At 58.4% G+C, this 15,792-nt stretch overlaps 1 protein-coding gene across 3 annotated transcripts in view; it reads left to right on the top strand.

The window, feature by feature from the left end:
- The first annotated feature begins 3,985 nt into the window (after window positions 1–3,985).
- The window catches only part of LOC311513653 (myosin light chain kinase, smooth muscle-like), a 28,237-nt gene continuing 16,430 nt past the window's right edge, over window positions 3,986–15,792 (top strand). Inside the window, exons 1-5 of one of the 3 annotated variants that reach the window (XM_084615620.1) lie at window positions 3,986–4,468; window positions 10,390–10,503; window positions 13,015–13,111; window positions 14,215–14,418; window positions 15,121–15,338. In XM_084615620.1, coding sequence (XP_084471746.1) covers window positions 10,488–10,503; window positions 13,015–13,111; window positions 14,215–14,418; window positions 15,121–15,338 — 535 coding nt within the window. In that variant the 5' untranslated portion in view covers window positions 3,986–4,468; window positions 10,390–10,487. Of the gene's footprint in view, window positions 4,469–10,268; window positions 10,504–13,014; window positions 13,112–14,214; window positions 14,419–15,120; window positions 15,339–15,792 lie in introns of all 3 variants that reach the window. The other 2 variants (XM_084615619.1, XM_084615621.1) reach the window with 2 other exon arrangements.

Raw genomic sequence — 15,792 nt, 5'->3', positions numbered from 1 at the left:
AGACAGGGGCGCAAGGGGGGGCAGGGAGCCCAGGTCCCTTGGTGGCCCCCCTGACTGGATGATGGATGGATGGCCAGGCCAAATTCCAGTGAGTGGGGTCACGACCTGGTACATGGGGTCACATCACCACTCAAATTTGGGCAGCCAGGCAGGTAACCTGGGTCCCCACCTTAGCAAAATTCTGGTTGCGTCCAGGAGGCTGCAATAAGCCCTAACACCCACTCCGGGGCAGGGGGAGGGGAGAGGATCTGCTTCTGCTGCACCCCTGCCCTGCCCCAACCAGCCCTACCCAGGGAGCCCCTGGGGGCTCAGCTCTGCATCCTCCGGGCTCTTACTCCAGCGCTCCACTGGCACCCCAGGGCAGAGCAATATTCGCCTCTAATTTCTTATTTCACAGAGTTCTTACACAACCGTCCCAGGCTCGTTGGCGGCCATGGGGCTGTAAGTGGCCCCCACGCAGTACGCGTGGCTCTGTGAATCCATCAGGCAGAAGCCAACTACCCAGAGCAGGCGATGTGCCCAAGGGTGGGGAGGGAAGGGCAGCAGGAGCCTTGCCCGCCGCAGAGACCCACCAGGGCATTGGCGCTGGTGGCCTGAAGCCGTGGGAGGCTGGGCCCCAAGGGGACCCACCAGCTGGCGTGTTCCTAGCGCCCTGCTGCTAGTTCCCAAGTTAAACGCTGCAGTGGAGACAAAGGCCAAAGCAGCAGCCCCCAAATCCCCGTCCAGGTGTCAAAGCTCCCACCTGTCTCCTCCCCAACTGCCAGCAGCTTCCCCCCTCGGCTGTGCGTGTTCACTACGCGGTGCACAGGGAGCACAAGGCTCCGAGGGCAGCCTGCAGGGAACGGGGTGTGCAGTGGGGTTGACGGAAGGGGAGGCTGTGCCGAGCTTCAGTCATTCTCCTCTGGGATTCAGCAACACGCTCCATTTTGTCACTCACTGATCTGAAGCTGCTGCAGAGTCCTGGAGCACCATTGGGGAGGAGGGGGGCGGGGTGGGGAAGGAAGTAACCCACTGAGCCCTAAAAAGAAAAGGAGGACTTGTGGCACCTTAGAGACTAACCAATTTATTAGAGCATAAGCTTTCGTGAGCTACAGCTCACTTCCTCAGATGCATATCGTGGAAACTGCAGCAGGCTTTATATATACACAGAGAATATGAAACAATACCTATTCCCACCCCACTGTCCTGCTGGTAATAGCTTATCTAAAGTGATTTCCAGCACAAATCCAGGTTTTCTCACCCTCCACCCCCCCACACAAATTCACTCTCCTGCTGGAGCCCTGATTCTCTCCTGCCCCTCTGTGTAAACAGCACCGGGAGCGTCAGGAATCCGTGCTGCTGTGGGCTTTCAGTCTGCTCCAGCCAGCCCTGCTCCCGGCACGGTGCTTCCTGTCCACTGGAGGGTGGCTGGCCCTGTGGCTAAGGCCCCGCAGTGCCAGACACCCAGGTCGTCACTGCCCTGCCCAGGTGTGGTCCCCAAGGCCAGGGAAAACCGTCCCCGTTCTGGGTCAGGCATGTTCTGCTCTAGTGGGAATGACGGCGCATGGGCAATGCAGAACCTGCCCCATTGTCTCTGATCCCCACCTGTAACACGGGGAGAACAACACCCCCTCTCTCCCACCCTGCGGCTGCCCTGTCTGATCAGACGGGGAGCTCCTTGGGGCAGGTCCTGTCTCTTGCTCTGTCTGGGCACACCCGGGGTCTCAGGTGAGCTCTCTCTGGTGTTCAGTGATCACTCGGGGGGATTCACAAACCCCCAGTCAGCTGCCCCAAACCCTGGAGGCACCTAGTTTTCTGCCATTAAAGTCTCCAAGTACTTTGGTTCCGGTGAGTGGTCATGCGTTCAGCCCCTACGTCCCGACACGGCCACGCAGCCCTGACGGACGCTCAGGCCCCCGGGGCCTTCCCTGCCCGGCTGCCTTGACTTTGTGACCTGAGGCAATAGGTGTGTTCAGAGTATGTCTAAACCCATCCCAAATAGCCAGAGGAGGCAGTGCCCCCCCCCCTTTATGACCCTTAACCCAGTGATTAGGGCATTTGCCTCAGATACAGAAGACCTGGGTTCAGTCCCCCCTCGGGCTGATGTGGAGACGGGCTTTGAACTTGTCTCCCATCTTGCAGCCCACACCACTGGACTTCTGGGTACCCTGGGGCAGGTCCCTTTTAGGGGGCTTATTCCTTCACCCACTTACTTCCCTGGTCCTTCTCACATGAACAGAGAGCAACAATACCCAAAGTCCAAAGGTGCAAACAATTTGATGTTTATTGGGGTGAACTTCCAGCAAGCATGATTCCAGTTTCCTTCCTTAGTGTCCCCCTTCCCAGCTCTGACACCACAGAGCCTTACACCTGTGTCCCTGTTCCCATTCCTGCCCTTAGCCAAACATGATTCCAATTTCCCCAGCCCCATTCCCTGTTCCCATTTCCCCATTCCCATTTCCCCCCCACACACACCCACCCACCCACTCACTCACTTCCTGACTGACTGCAGACTATATAGTAAAACTTGAGTTCTGCTTAGCTATACCTTAACCAATCATTTTCCTGAAATGTAACTAACCAATCCTAACATATTGTAACATGATTATGTAACCAATTATATCCCACCACCTTAATTAGTTTACACCCAGCAAAATTAACTATACAGCAGACAGGAACAATCACAGAACCAGACAGAGATTATACAGACCAACAATAGCAAAGTGGGAACTATAATGACAAAACAACACAGAAGTGAGGATTTCACATCCCAGCTATTGATAAGTGAGTTCTTGCCAGACAGGATGCTCTCAAACTAAGTTTCCTTTTACATTTTCTAGGCACTTCCCTTTCTCTGGAGGCGATAGGCATTATCAGGACAGGATTGTATCCTAACAGCCCAATAGCACCTTCTTTCAATGTGACTGGGTTGGAATGTGAGGAGGTGACCGGTCGCTTCCCAGCTTATGGCTGCCTCTGCTGCTTAGCCAAAGGCCTTAGCCTAAGCACAGGGCCTCAGACTGTCACAGAAGAGAAGGCCCTTACACCGGCAGACAGTGATTTTGATTCTTTCTTTTAGACCTCTACAACTAGGCAAGTGATAAGAATAGACCTAAATTCTTAGAGTACAGGCCTTTACCGACAGGCCTGAATATCTATATCCTAACAGTCCCCCTAGACTTCTGGTACACTGGGGCTGCCCCCTCGCCCAAGCTGTTCCTCCGGGTATCAATAATTAAATTTTCCTGCGAGCAAAGGGATGGGACCTTGGGTCTCCAGCCTCCTAGGTGAGGGCCTAACCGCTGGGCTAGTGTCACTTCAGTTAGCTCTCTGGCCCAATGACTAATTATTCATACCCCATGGGACAGCCCTAGCAGGGGAGAGCCCTGTCCCACAATCCCCCAGAGCCCACGGGGCAGGACGCTCGCTCGGGGGCGGGGGGAGACACAAGTGCCAATCCCTTCTCCACAGCAGGTAGAGGGGGGAATATTGACCTGGTTGCTTGGAAAGGGGCTGAGGTGCAGATGCCCAATGCAGAAGGTTCATGGCTGGGAATCGCAAGTGGAGACTGGTGCCTCCCTTGGACCCAGGCTGAGGGGGAGGGGGCAGGGTCTAACCATTTCCCATGGGCCAGGCTTCTGCCACTCCCATTCCAAGGTGCCCGTCTCTCCCTAGGCATTGCACAGGGGGCTGTGGGTCCCACTAGGCAGCAGGTGCCCAAGTCCCACTTATGAATCCCACCCTCCGTACTGCAGGAGCTCTAGTCTGTGAGCAGTCCCAGCTGAGTGCACAGAACAACATGGACTTCTGCAACCCCTGCCCAGGAACCTCAGCCCTTAAAGTCACAGTCTCCCGGCCACAGCCAGGCAGCCTCCGGGACCAGCCATGATACACACAGTAGTGATAATCTCAGGCACAATGTGCCCCCAGGAAAGTCACACTTGCTGGGCCTGTGGACAGCTGCTGTGATTTCAATCCGTCACTTAGGAGGTGGCTCCTTGGACCAGACCTGGAGAGAGGAAAGGTTCGTATCCCATTATTCATGTCCCAGGCCAGCCTACTGGCCAGGGGAATACGCACCTCTCCTGCAGCCCTGCCCAGCAGGGGAGGTCTGTGGGAATTAGAGACACTGAGGCCCCAGCTCTGGCGGGTGCATAGCAGAGCTTTGTTGTGTAGAGGGGGAAGCTGAGGCTCAGGGATGGGGTGTGACTCTCCCAAGGTCACGCAGTTAATCAGTGACACAGCTGGATAGCAGCACTCAGCTGCCCTGATTTCCAGGCCTGGGCTTTATCCGCTAGCCCCTGCTCCCTCCCCTGGGTGTGGCTGCTGGGATGCCAGCTGCACAAAGGGGAGGGAGGCTGCTTAGCCAGGTCGCTGGGGGCTAATTAAGCCATTGTTCCCGTGCGGCTTGGTAGTGGCATAGCAGAGGCAGGCGCTGTTTTCCCTGCCTGGAGCCAGCGACCTCCCCAGCACGCAGACTCAGCAGCAGGTCGGTGGCACTTGACAGCAGGGAGGGGCGAGAACGCGTTGGGCTCCCCATTCGGGGTCTCGTAGTGGGGGGGAGGCACAGAGAGCTCCTGGCACCCCCCAGGCTCACAGAGCAAGTCAGCGGCACAGCTGAGAGGAACCTCAGCCCTGCCCTGCGCCTGCCCATTGCTTCAGCTGCTAGGCCCTGTTGTCTCCTTGCTGCCTTTCCGTTGGGGAGCAAGCCGCGTTCCCCAAGCATGCCGGGGCTGGACGGGGCTGGGTGCCTTCTCTCTGCTCTGGGGCCCGGGCTCTGGGTGAGGCACCTGCTCCAGCGGTGAGAAGGAATCCCAGCCCAAGTTCTCAGCGGGCACCTCAGCCGGCGAGGAGCCTTATCAGGAGCTGCTCCCATTCCTGGGCGCTGCCCTTTGTTGTGGGTACAAAGAGCCCTGCTCTTCTTGCACCCCACTGCCAGGGTGAGCATGGGCCTGAGGGGTGGCAGGCAGAGCTAATGCTGCCCGCAGGACCTGTGTGGACCAGGCACCCCAGGGCCTGCTGCTCTGGGCACGCCTGGGCGAGCTGTAATTGAGCGAGCAGAGGTAACAATAGCGGTGAAGGGGGGTGGCACAGACCCCCGCCTAGGTGAGCCAACAGAGTACGTACCCAGGCTACCTGGCAAGCTTGGACTGGGGTGGATAGCCTGTGCCCCCCGTCGTCACCATGCTCCTTACCGCACTATGTAGATTAAAGCTAGCGTCAGTGCGCCCACCCACACTCCAGTCGCACGACCGTACCCTCTGTTCCCTGCCCTCTCCCTGACCAGTGCAAAGTGTCCCCATGCTGCTCTGACTGGTTGCACAGGGCAGGGGTCAGCGGAGGTTCGGGCCCCTTGTCTTTGAATCCGCTAGTCCAAGACTCGCTCCTCACCCGGTTCTGACAGCCGCTGAGGAGAGCTAGCTGCTCCCTAATACAGAAGCCAAAGGAGAGCCCTTCCTTCTCAGCGCTCAGACGAACTGCTGGGCACCCAGCCTGCTTCCGGATCAGATGCCCCGGGTAACAAAGGGCCTGCTCACTCCCTTGACCGCCTGGGAGGTTTGTGCTCTATCCTGGAGTTCAATCCTGCAAGCCAGTGGGAGGGCTGCCCAAAGAGGGTCAGGCCCCCGTTTGCTCCCTCTTGCACAGAGTGCTTCATCCACAGATCCCAAAGTGCTTTACAGGGGGGAGGTCAGTATCCTTGCCGCAGTGGTCCCCAAACTGTGGGGTGCACCTTCCTAGGGAGGTGGGGGGCACAGTAGGGTTGCCAGGTGTCTGGTTTTCGAGCTGGTCGAAAAGGGACCCTGGTGGCTCCAGACAGCACAGCTTAGAAGTCCAGTTGGTGTGGTGCAGGCGGGCTCCCTGCCCTGCTCCACGTGGCTCCTGGGAAGCGGACAGCATGTCCCTCCAGCTCGGGGGCAGCCCCAAGGGCTCTGCATGCTGCCCCCGCCCTGCGTGCTGGCTCCACAGTGCCCATTGGCCAGGAACCGCAGCCAATGGGAGCTGCGGGGGCAGGGGCAGCGCACGGAGCCTCCGCCTAGGAGCCAGAGGGAGGTCAGCACTGCCCAGAGCCCGCACCTCCCACGCTCCAGCCCCCTCCCACAGCCCTGAGCCCCCTCCCACACCCAAAGTCCCTCCTGGAGCCTGCACCTCCTGCCCTATTCCTGAGCCCCTCCAGCACCCCAAACCCCTCATCCCTGGCCCCACCCCGGAGCCCACACCCCCAGCCCAGAGTCCCTACCCCCTCCTGCACCCCAACTCCCTGTTCCAGCCTGGAGCCCCCTTGCACACTCTGAACCTCTTGGCCCCACCCCCTATCCCGGAGTCCCTTCCTGCACCCCAAACCCATCATCCCCAGCCAGCTTTTGGAGAAGCTCCCCACTCCCCCCGAGTGCAGGGACCTTGCTGTAGCGGAGGGAGCTTGAGTGGGGCTAACAGACACCACCATGGCTTGCTCCAGGTGATCGCCTGAGACTGCTGGCCCCCACGTGGGGGGAGGGCGGGGCAGGTGCACTACATTGGGAGAACCCCACCCATTGCTGCCTCCTGGGTGAGAGAGGAGACAGGTGAGCTGCGTTCTGATTTCCCCAGTACCAGCAGCTACTCTGCTCTGCTCTGGCATGTGTGGGGCAGGGCCCCATGGAGTGCGGGGGGGATCAGAGCTGGGAGTTTGGAGCCAGGCACAGAGTTTGGAGCCAGATTGGACAGGTCCAGCAGCTGGTGGTGGTTGGATCCAGACACAATGGCCACAGCGTGGGATCTGCACTGTGGAGTCCCTGCTGGGCGTGACCAGCCGCTCTCCTGCAAATTGCCCTGCTCCCCCGTGCACCCCGAGCCAAGGCAGCCCGGCTCTCGTCCCCTCCGGTGGGGAGAAACAAAGAGGGTCATGAGCCCGCAGAGCTCCCTTCGATCAAGCAGCACAGAGGGTCACGGTCCTGGGCTTAGTCCCCATCGACGACCCAGCCGGGGTACTGCTGGGGGGGTTGGTGCTTAGGCCTCAGGGGCACAATTGAGGTATTTCCTTTAACAAGGACGACTGGGCTGCCATGGTAACCCCCATCGCTGGTATCTCACCTCGGCCTCTTCCTACCAAACTCTTGGCTCTAGTGGGACAGTGCAGTGTCCAGAGCACGGCACGTGGGGTCTTTACGCCGGCTGCTCGCTGTGCATGTTGTTCAGTGTGTTATGGGCCGGAGTCTATCCCCCAGAGCAGCAGCAATGAAGGGCTGCCTCCGTGCTGAGGGGAGGGTGGACTGGGATGGAGCGGGGCCCTGATGGGAAATCTGCGAGGAGCCGCTCCCTGCCTTGCACCCTGGCCTGGGGGTGGATCTCGCAAGCTTCCGAGGCCCCGGGCGCTTGACAGGACTGCACCCCACTCTCTGGCCCCGTGGGGGCGTGTGAACCAGTTCACTCACCGCTTGGCAGCCCCGCATTGGCCGATTTGGCATAACAGCTCTCGCGGCTCGTCTAGCGCCCCCTGCCGACGGGCTCCGGCACTGTGGCAGTATCTCTCCCAGTAACTTGGGTCTTGGGCTGGGCGTTACCCTCTTAAGTCCACCCACTCCTGGGTCACGGCTCTACAAACTAGAAGTTCCTAAATGCCTTGAACACAAAGAAAATCCTTCCATGTTCTCTGGGCCCCTCCCTCAGCCTGCAGCACCCCCACTGGGCCCAATAATCTCTGCACTGGACTTGTACCCCCACTTGCCTGGAGCCAGCAAGGGAACCCAGCCCCACCTTCTGCGCTGGGTTCTGGGCCAGAGCCCAGTCTGCTCCTTGGCCTGGGTTGTACTTTGTCCTGGGCCATTTCCAACCTTGAGGCTTCTTGGGCTGCCTCCCTACAGCCTAAGCTCCCACCTTCCCCTCGTGGTCTCTCTCTCTCTTCCCTGCTTAGTCGGGCTCTCTCCCAGCCTCCCTGCTTGGAGGGATTTCCACACTAACCCTGCTTGGGGCTTTTCCCAGCCAGACTTTGTCACCACTTAGGCCTGGCCCTCCCACTTTACTGCAGCCACCTTCTGCCCTTTATGGGGCAGTGCCTGATTCCCCCTGGGTGGGGCTCAGCCCCAGGCTCTCTGCCCTCAGGGCAAGCCAGGCTCTTACAGGGCTCTTGACGGTCCAGGAGGCCCCCCTAGGATGCGAGTCAGCAGCCAATGGATCTCAGCAGGTGAACCAGCTCTCGAGCTGAGAGGAGCCCAGTTGCTGTCCGTGCCCGTTCTGCCAGGAAGGGGGCCCACTGCCAGTTGCATCAGTGCCAGTGGCTGATGTGGATGCCCTGGCACTGAGCGCCCCCCCCCCCTTGTTCTTCTCCGTTTCTGACTGATCACCAGTGACTCCAGCTCCCCGCTGGACACCACAGAGACAGGCAGCACCGGGACACGCATGCAGCCAGCTCTGGCTGCCAAATGCCGTTTGGACAGGACGGGGAGTGAGCACCATCACATCGGCCTCGCTGTCGTGGGCGGGTGCCAGGCTTATGGCGGCCTTCCTGAGCTCCACCTGTCCTGGGCTGGCCTGGAGAAGAGACCTTCTCATTGATTGTGAGGCTGCTGCATTGGTCTGGGGAGTGGATTAATGTTGGCCTCTAGAAAGGGGATGGCCCTTGCTGGCTTCTCTCTGGTGCAGGGAGGCCTGGAAGGAGTCTAGCTTTTGCTAGAGGTTTTGCTATTCTGCTGCTGCTTTTCTTTTCTTTTTAAATACCTGAGCAATATGGCGCTGGCAGAGGACTCTTTGGAGGCTCTGAGGTGGGGCCTGGAAGTTCCCTTCGTCCTTAGTTGGAAGGGCCGGTGATTCTGAACCAGGAGTGTTTGTCATGCAGTGTCTCTGTTCAGTCCAGGGTTTTCAGTGTCTAGCAGTGAGTGTTGCGCAGGTTTCCTCTGAGGATGAGTGATCGCTTTGTGAAAAGTGCCCACCCACAGGTGACAGGGTGTTTTCGTTTTTTATTGTTTTCCTGTGTGAGTTCATTCCAGAGCGTCGTGCTTGTCTGGTTTCACCCACACAGTTGTCATTGGGGCATTTAGTGCGCTGGATGAGGTACGTCACACGTGTGATAGGCATGTGTAGGACCCGTGGATTATGAAAGGGGTGTGTGGGGAGGGGAGGGGGCTGATCATTGTAGCTGTGGAGATATGGCTGCAGGTTTGGCCTCCCTTGTTCTGGCCGGGTCTGGCGGTGCTTGAGTTGGTGTGTCCTGGTCTGTGGGGAGTTTGCTTCTGATGATGAGCTCAAAGAGGTTGGGGAGAAATAGGTGTTCTTAAAATTGCTTCTTATCTCAAAACAGGTGTCACATCTTTGGTATCTGAAATGTCATGGTCCTGCCAGTTCTCCAGTTGCCCATAGGATCTTCCGGGGCAGACAAGACCTGAATTTCTAATGGGCGAGGGGAAGAGAGTTTAAACGAATTTCCCAGCCGTCTTTGTACCTTGTAAAGGAGCAGAGACGGGCGCAGGGCCCTGCTGGTGCCATGCAGCGAGCGGAGCAAGTGCTAACCAAATGGCAGGCTGCTCGCACAGTCGGGGGCACTGTGCTCCTGTGGCTGGCTGTCCTGTTCTGCCCGGACAAGCAGGGAGTGGCTCCTCGCAGATTTCCCATAAGGGTCCCGCTCACACACTTTACCCTGGAAAGGGCCGAGGCTGGGTTCCAGGTGACACCCTGGTTACAGCAGGTAGCCCCACAGGGCACTCTGGGCAACTGGACCCAGCTGGCAGGGGCCCTGGAGCCTGAAGTGCCTGCCTAGGGGCCGAGGGAGGTGGTCAGGCTGTTCTCAGGGAGTTCTGCTCCCCAGAAAGCTGATTCTCTGCAGCCCGGCACTTGGTGCCATCACTCCCCTGTGCAGTGTGGGTGTGAGGTGCTGCCGGATCAGAGTGGGTCACTTTGCAGGGGATGGCTCAAGGTGCTGGGTGGCAGGGAGCCGGGCTGTGTGTGTCCCTCTCGCGGGGTCCCCTCTCAGAAGGGACAGTGGTATGACAGCCAGCCCCCCTAGTGTATGTATTTCACGTCGTGGCTCCTTGCCACCTGCCAGGCTGCAGAGGGTGGACGAGAGAGCCCCACATACCTGGGACCCTGGCCTCCTGGGTGGGGATGAGTGGGAGGTACCAGAGCCTGGATCCCTCCATGTTCTGCTTGGGCCCAGTCTTCCTGTCCCATTCCAGTAACATCCTCCTTCCTTCCCCTGTGGGTTTCAGGCAGTCCAAGCCACCAGCCGGGAAGCCCTCTGCATCCCCACTTATGCTCAAATAAATTGGTTAGTCTCTAAGGTGCCACAAGTACTCCTTTTCTTTTTACTGTCTGTCCAGTTGCTCAGCCTGCCCTGGGCCAGCCCGTGTTACGACAGGGAGCGTGGTCCAGAGTACCTGGTGGAAGCCCAGTGGGTCAGGACGTGGGAGTGGCACACGCTGAGCAGGACTTGCCCCCTAGCAGGGGCAGAGCTGTCTGGAGTCCTGAGGGGAGAACCAGTGCCAGGTCTGAGCTGCCAGCACCTACGGGCTCAGCGCCCCCAGCCAGGAGTGGTTAGGATGTCCCAAGGAGAAGGTAAGGTGCTGAATGAGCGGACTGACACCTTTCAGTCCCTCCCACCCTGTCCCTGCCACTGCCTGGGGCAGCCACCACGACTGCCATTGGGGAAATGAACTTACAAACCCTTCAAGCAGCTATGACGCCTTTGACAAGGGGAGGTCGTTAGCTATTTGCCCAATGGGCAGGCCAAGCCAGACCCAGATCGGGGGGGCTCTGCCCAGTCAGGGGCACCTGAGCCCAGTGTTTAGAGTTTATTTTGCAAAGTGTAACAGGAGTGGAACTAAATCAACTCTGGTTTGAACGTAACAAATCTGTGGGTGATGGGAATGGCAGAGCTGTCGCGATGGAGCACGCCATGGCCATGCTGAGCCAGTGGGAACCAAACATCTCGGGCCCTACTGAACTAACAGAGAATTGCCCCAAATTGTGGGGGGTGCAGGGCCTGTGACTACCAGTGAGCAGTGCTGGCTCCCTGCCCTCCCTCTCCCATGGCGCCAATAAGGTTTCTTGTCTCCCTGCCCCCAACTCCTCCTGTCCCTGGATCTCCCCTGTCTCCATGGTCACCCTCATCCTCTCACTCCACTCCAGCTCCGTCCCACCCTGTTTCTCACGTTGCCGCAGTGCCTAGGGAGCCGGTTTGTGCTAGGAGCTGTACGGACTGCACAGACATGGTCCCAGCCTCCATGTGCTTGTGACCCAGGATTTAGACCCTGCCCAACACAAACCCAACCTAGTCTCTGTTGGGTTCATTTGGATGGAATAATTGGTCCCAGAGAGTCAAAGGTGTTAACATGACCACGTCCACTGCACAACACCAAATAGTTAAACATGGGTTGGGCTTTGGTTTGAGTACAGAGACCTTGGCCTGCTTAGTCCCATGGCAAACACACCAAACGCTTCCTGCCCAGGTCTAGATATGGTAGGTTGGGGGGAGGGGGAGAGAGAGAGGAACAAAACCTAAAGCATTTGAGGTTGAAATCGAATGGTTCTGCAAAACCAATTTAATCCAAACTCCACCAAGTTCCTCTGTCCCAGATCCAGAAGGATCTGAGCTCCTCCCCAGCTTTAAACCGTCCTTTGGAGGAGCCCCTTCAGTGTGCCGGTCACCCAAGGGGTCCCGCTCTTCCCTAAGGCCACACCTCCAAGGCTGAGCCTCTGCCCAGTGAGTGAGACAGCCTCCTGGTTACAGATGTTTACACTCTTCAGGGACCAAAGCCCCTCGGCAAGTATTTGCAGTGAGGCCTGGCAGCCTTTTCAGAACAGAGCAGGGTTTGTCAGTCAGCTGGACGCAGCACTGGGAAGTCCTGGGGTCAGCACAGAGCAACAAAGGATAAGATGAGTCCGGGTGCTGCACGCAGCCAAGCTGCCTGGGATCCCCTCTGGGTCTCTCTGTGTCAGTCCCAGCTGAGACCTGCCACGTTTCTCCCAAGAGCTCACCTGTATTAGAATCATAGAATATCAGGGTTGGAAGGGACCTCAGGAGGTATCTAGTCCAACCCCCTGCTCAAAGCAGGACCAATCCCCAATTTTGCCCCAGATCCCAAATGGCCCCCTCAAGGATTGAACTCGCAGCCCTGGGTTTAGCAGGCCAATGCTCAAACCACTGAGCGATCCCTCCCCCCCAGGGATTCCAGCCACCCAACACCTTTCGGTCCATTGTCCAGCTCCTGCATGCCCTTGTTGAGTTCCCGTGCTCCACCTGCCGGAGATTCCCCGGGATAAGTGTCAATTTCTCAGTTGTGGGGCTTCCATGATCTTTGTGGACCCTCCACTGATATGGGTCCATTTCAGCCAGGCCATTAACGACCCATTCATCCCACCCAGGCAGTCACCTGACACCCCGCCCCCATGTTGCCTGCTGTGCCAAGGGCAGCTTTTTACCCTTTCACCGCCACTGGGTAGCAAAGTACAGAGGGGAAACTGAAGCACACCTAGGAATCATAAAAATATAACAGAACATTTCCACTTCGTCACACCCTGCTCCAGAAAGAGGATATTGGACAGAGCCTCTTATGCTTCCAGACAGCCCTGGGAAGGAAAGGGCTAGTTCCGCTACTGAATTGCGAGTGGATCTCTGTGATTGGTGGTTACTTTGTCTTGTCAAAAGCAGGAAGGCAAAGGGGGAGAAGAGAAAAGTTGGGAGAAATACAGAAGTTTTCGGAGTCCAAAGCAGCAGGTCAGCCTGAGACAGATGCTCTGGACTAGCATGGCAGCTGTTGCTCTGGACCATGGCTCCCTTCCCCAGTCTGAGACAATATCTGCAGGTCCCTTTTCCTGCATTAGTCCTGCTCAAGCAGGACAAAGCTGGATGGGCCGTCTCCTCCCATCCTACTGGTGCTGCCCGGCGTGGCTGGTCTCGGGACCAGGAGAAAAGCTGAGAGAGAGCGAGGATAAGAGGATAGCGGAGGACAGAAAGAGACACACACAGGAGTCTTCTGTCTGCCCTTCCCTCGTATCAGGCTGGGATCCTTGCTAATGTGTCACTCAGCTGCTTGTCACCACTCAGCCCTGTCTCTCTCCCTGCAGGTGGGAGAAGCAAGGAGGCTTTTGAATACCACACCGTTACAGTAAACACCATGGAGAAGGCTTCAGACCTCTACACCCAGCTCGAGAAACTTGGGGCGTAAGTCGATGGTGGGGTTCATCTGCAACAACCGGACTCTGCAGTGCCGGGACAGTCTTGTCCCCAGAGATGCCCTGTGGCTCTGGCTTGCGCAGCAGAAATGTCTCGGGGAGGGCAGGGAAGGGGGCCCTCCCTGTTCTGGTTCTGTGTGTGTTTATGGCAGAGTGTAATGGAGAGGCTGCAGGGCTGGGCAACAGGAGACCTGAGTTCTCTTCCAGGTCCTGTCCTTGACCTGCTGGGTGACCTCAGGCAAGTCGCTTCCCTTCTCTGCCTCGCTGTTTTCCCTTCCACCCCTTGGCCATTCACATTACAAACTCTCTGGGCAGAGGCAGTCCTCACTGTGTCTGCGGCATGCGGCACAACCAGACCTCTGAGTATTAATGCAGCTAATCTGTAAAGCCATGCAGGTGCTCAGAGGCCACGGTGATGGGCCGAGCTGGCTGGGGGACAGGAAGGTGTCGATGTAAATGACCAGGGTTTTCTAGCTGTATGAACGGATGGGATAGCTGAAGCTCCTGGCCTCGGGCCCCGTTTTCCTGTATCTCCTTGCTTTGTCGTGATTGGCCACAGGGCCGTCCTTAGGCATATGCAGCATACAACCGGGGCCACAGCTGGGCACAGGACTGGAGCTGGGCTGGAGGCAGAGCTGGGTGACACTTCCTCCCTGCCCCCCATTGGGGCTAGCCCGGGCCCCGCTGCACCCCCAGAATATTACTCCACTCGCCCCTTGGGGGGGGCGCATCCCACAGTTTGGGGACCACTGCCATAGCACCTAGGAGATCCAGTCCTGGCCCAGGCCCCTGGCGTGCCAGGCGCTGTACAGACACTGAACGAAAAGACAGTCCTTGCCCCAAAGAGCTGACAATCGACTTTCATTGTCGCTGTCTGCCAGCTTTACTAGCTATGGTCTGTTCTGTCCAGTTCTCTCTGGGGATCCCCAGCTGTCTAGTTCAAATCTGGGTGCTGCTGGGATACACCTAGGAGCTGGCCTGGAGCTCCCCATTCCCACTGCAAGCTGCTGCCCCAGCAGGCCAGGCACGGAAGTGCAAGCTGCCTTGCTGGGCGGGAAGCAGGAGACAGTCCCTCCTTCTCGTCTCTCCCAGTGGGAAGTTCGGGATGGTTTACAAGCTGCAGGAGAAGGCCACTGGGAAGATCCGGGCAGGGAAATACTTCCGGACGCGGACGCCCAAGGAGCGGGAGGCAGCCTGCGGGGAGGTGGAGCTGATGAACCTGCTGCATCACCCCAGGCTGGTGCAGTGCCTTGCGGCCTTCCAGAGCCGGGCGGAGCTGGTGATGGTGATGGAATAGTGAGCGGGGCGTGCTGGGCAGGTACAGGGCGGTGGGAGCGGGGGTCTCGCTCGCCGCCAGGGACACGGCGTGGGGGTGGGGGGCGAAGGGGACTGCTCTGTGCACAGGTGTTCAGGCTGCACCTCGAAGGGGATAGCAGACAGCCCACCTCCGCAGGCTCCGTCCCTGCTGCCCTGGGCTCCATGTATTCTGGTGCGTGTGCCCGTGGGGGCTTGCAGACGGTCAATCGAAGTTGAATGGGAGGCTGAGCCCTGAAGTGGGCAGCGTCGGCTGAGCCCCCCACCCCGCTTTCTGGCATTAGGAGTTCAGGCGGCTGCAGCATGGGTGGTGCAAATCTAGCCTCTACAGAACCCCTGCCCTGGCCTCTTCCCACCGGAGACTTTACCGTCAAGAAGGGACTGCAAACTATGGGATTTCCAGATGGGCCAGTGCCCAGGGCTCCAGCCTCCATCCCCTACCGGGAAGAGAGGGTTCAGGGTGGGGGAGGGCTGTTTGCACAGATTTCCAGATTTGACTTGGTTGGGTGTCTTTGCTCCCTGCTCCTTGTGTCCAGGCGGCTTCTCCATGTACTTGTTAGCTGAGTTTAGTGCCTGAGCCAGGTCCCTGGGCAGTGGGGTCTGGGCCGGCACTGCCTTGGGCACAAGATAAAGCCGTCCCTCGGAGTGAATTCCTAGGACAGACTCCCCCTCTGCTCCCGGCAGCGTCGCGGGCGGGGAGCTCTTTGAGAGGATTGTGGATGACGACTTCGAGCACACGGAGCCCACCAGCATTCAGTACATGAGGCAGATCCTGGAGGGGATCCAGTACGTCCATCGCCAGAGCATCGTCCACCTGGACCTCAAACCCGAGAACATCGTCTGTGTCAACACAAGCAGCCACTGGGTCAAAATCATCGACTTTGGCCTGGCACGGAGACTGGGTGAGCCAGAAGGGCCCGGCTGGGGAGCCCTGTCCTGGGATCTCCCTGTCCCGGAGCGAACGCTGCCTCCACAGGGGGAGAGGCCCCGATTCAGCAAAGTGCTGCTGCACGTGCTTAACCTGAAGTATGTTCCTGAGTCCGTCCCTCTTCAGCAGAGCTTGTGTTTCAAACCTTGCTGAATCCGGGCCAACAAGTGGGGACTTCCCCATGTGTCTGGAATAGGGGTGGGCAGAGGGGTCCCAGGAAATAACCAGCCTGACCCTTTGCCCAAAACTGCAACCAAACTTTCCACACTGGGGAGTCCCCACAACGCTCCTGGGGCCTGGCTCTTGGGGGCGCTGAAGTCAGTCGGAGCTGCCAGTGCCCGGCGTCCCGGCAGATTGCCCCCCCAGCTATGGCGAGGGCTCGCCCAATCCGCCGGTCTCTTCAGGATGCATTGAGCCTCGGCTTGCTT

Source organism: Lepidochelys olivacea (assembly GCF_965140295.1).
Source record: "Lepidochelys olivacea isolate rLepOli2 genome assembly, chromosome: 27".
Taxonomy (NCBI): Eukaryota; Metazoa; Chordata; order Testudines; family Cheloniidae; genus Lepidochelys; species Lepidochelys olivacea.
This window is presented reverse-complemented; position numbering and strand designations above follow the sequence as displayed.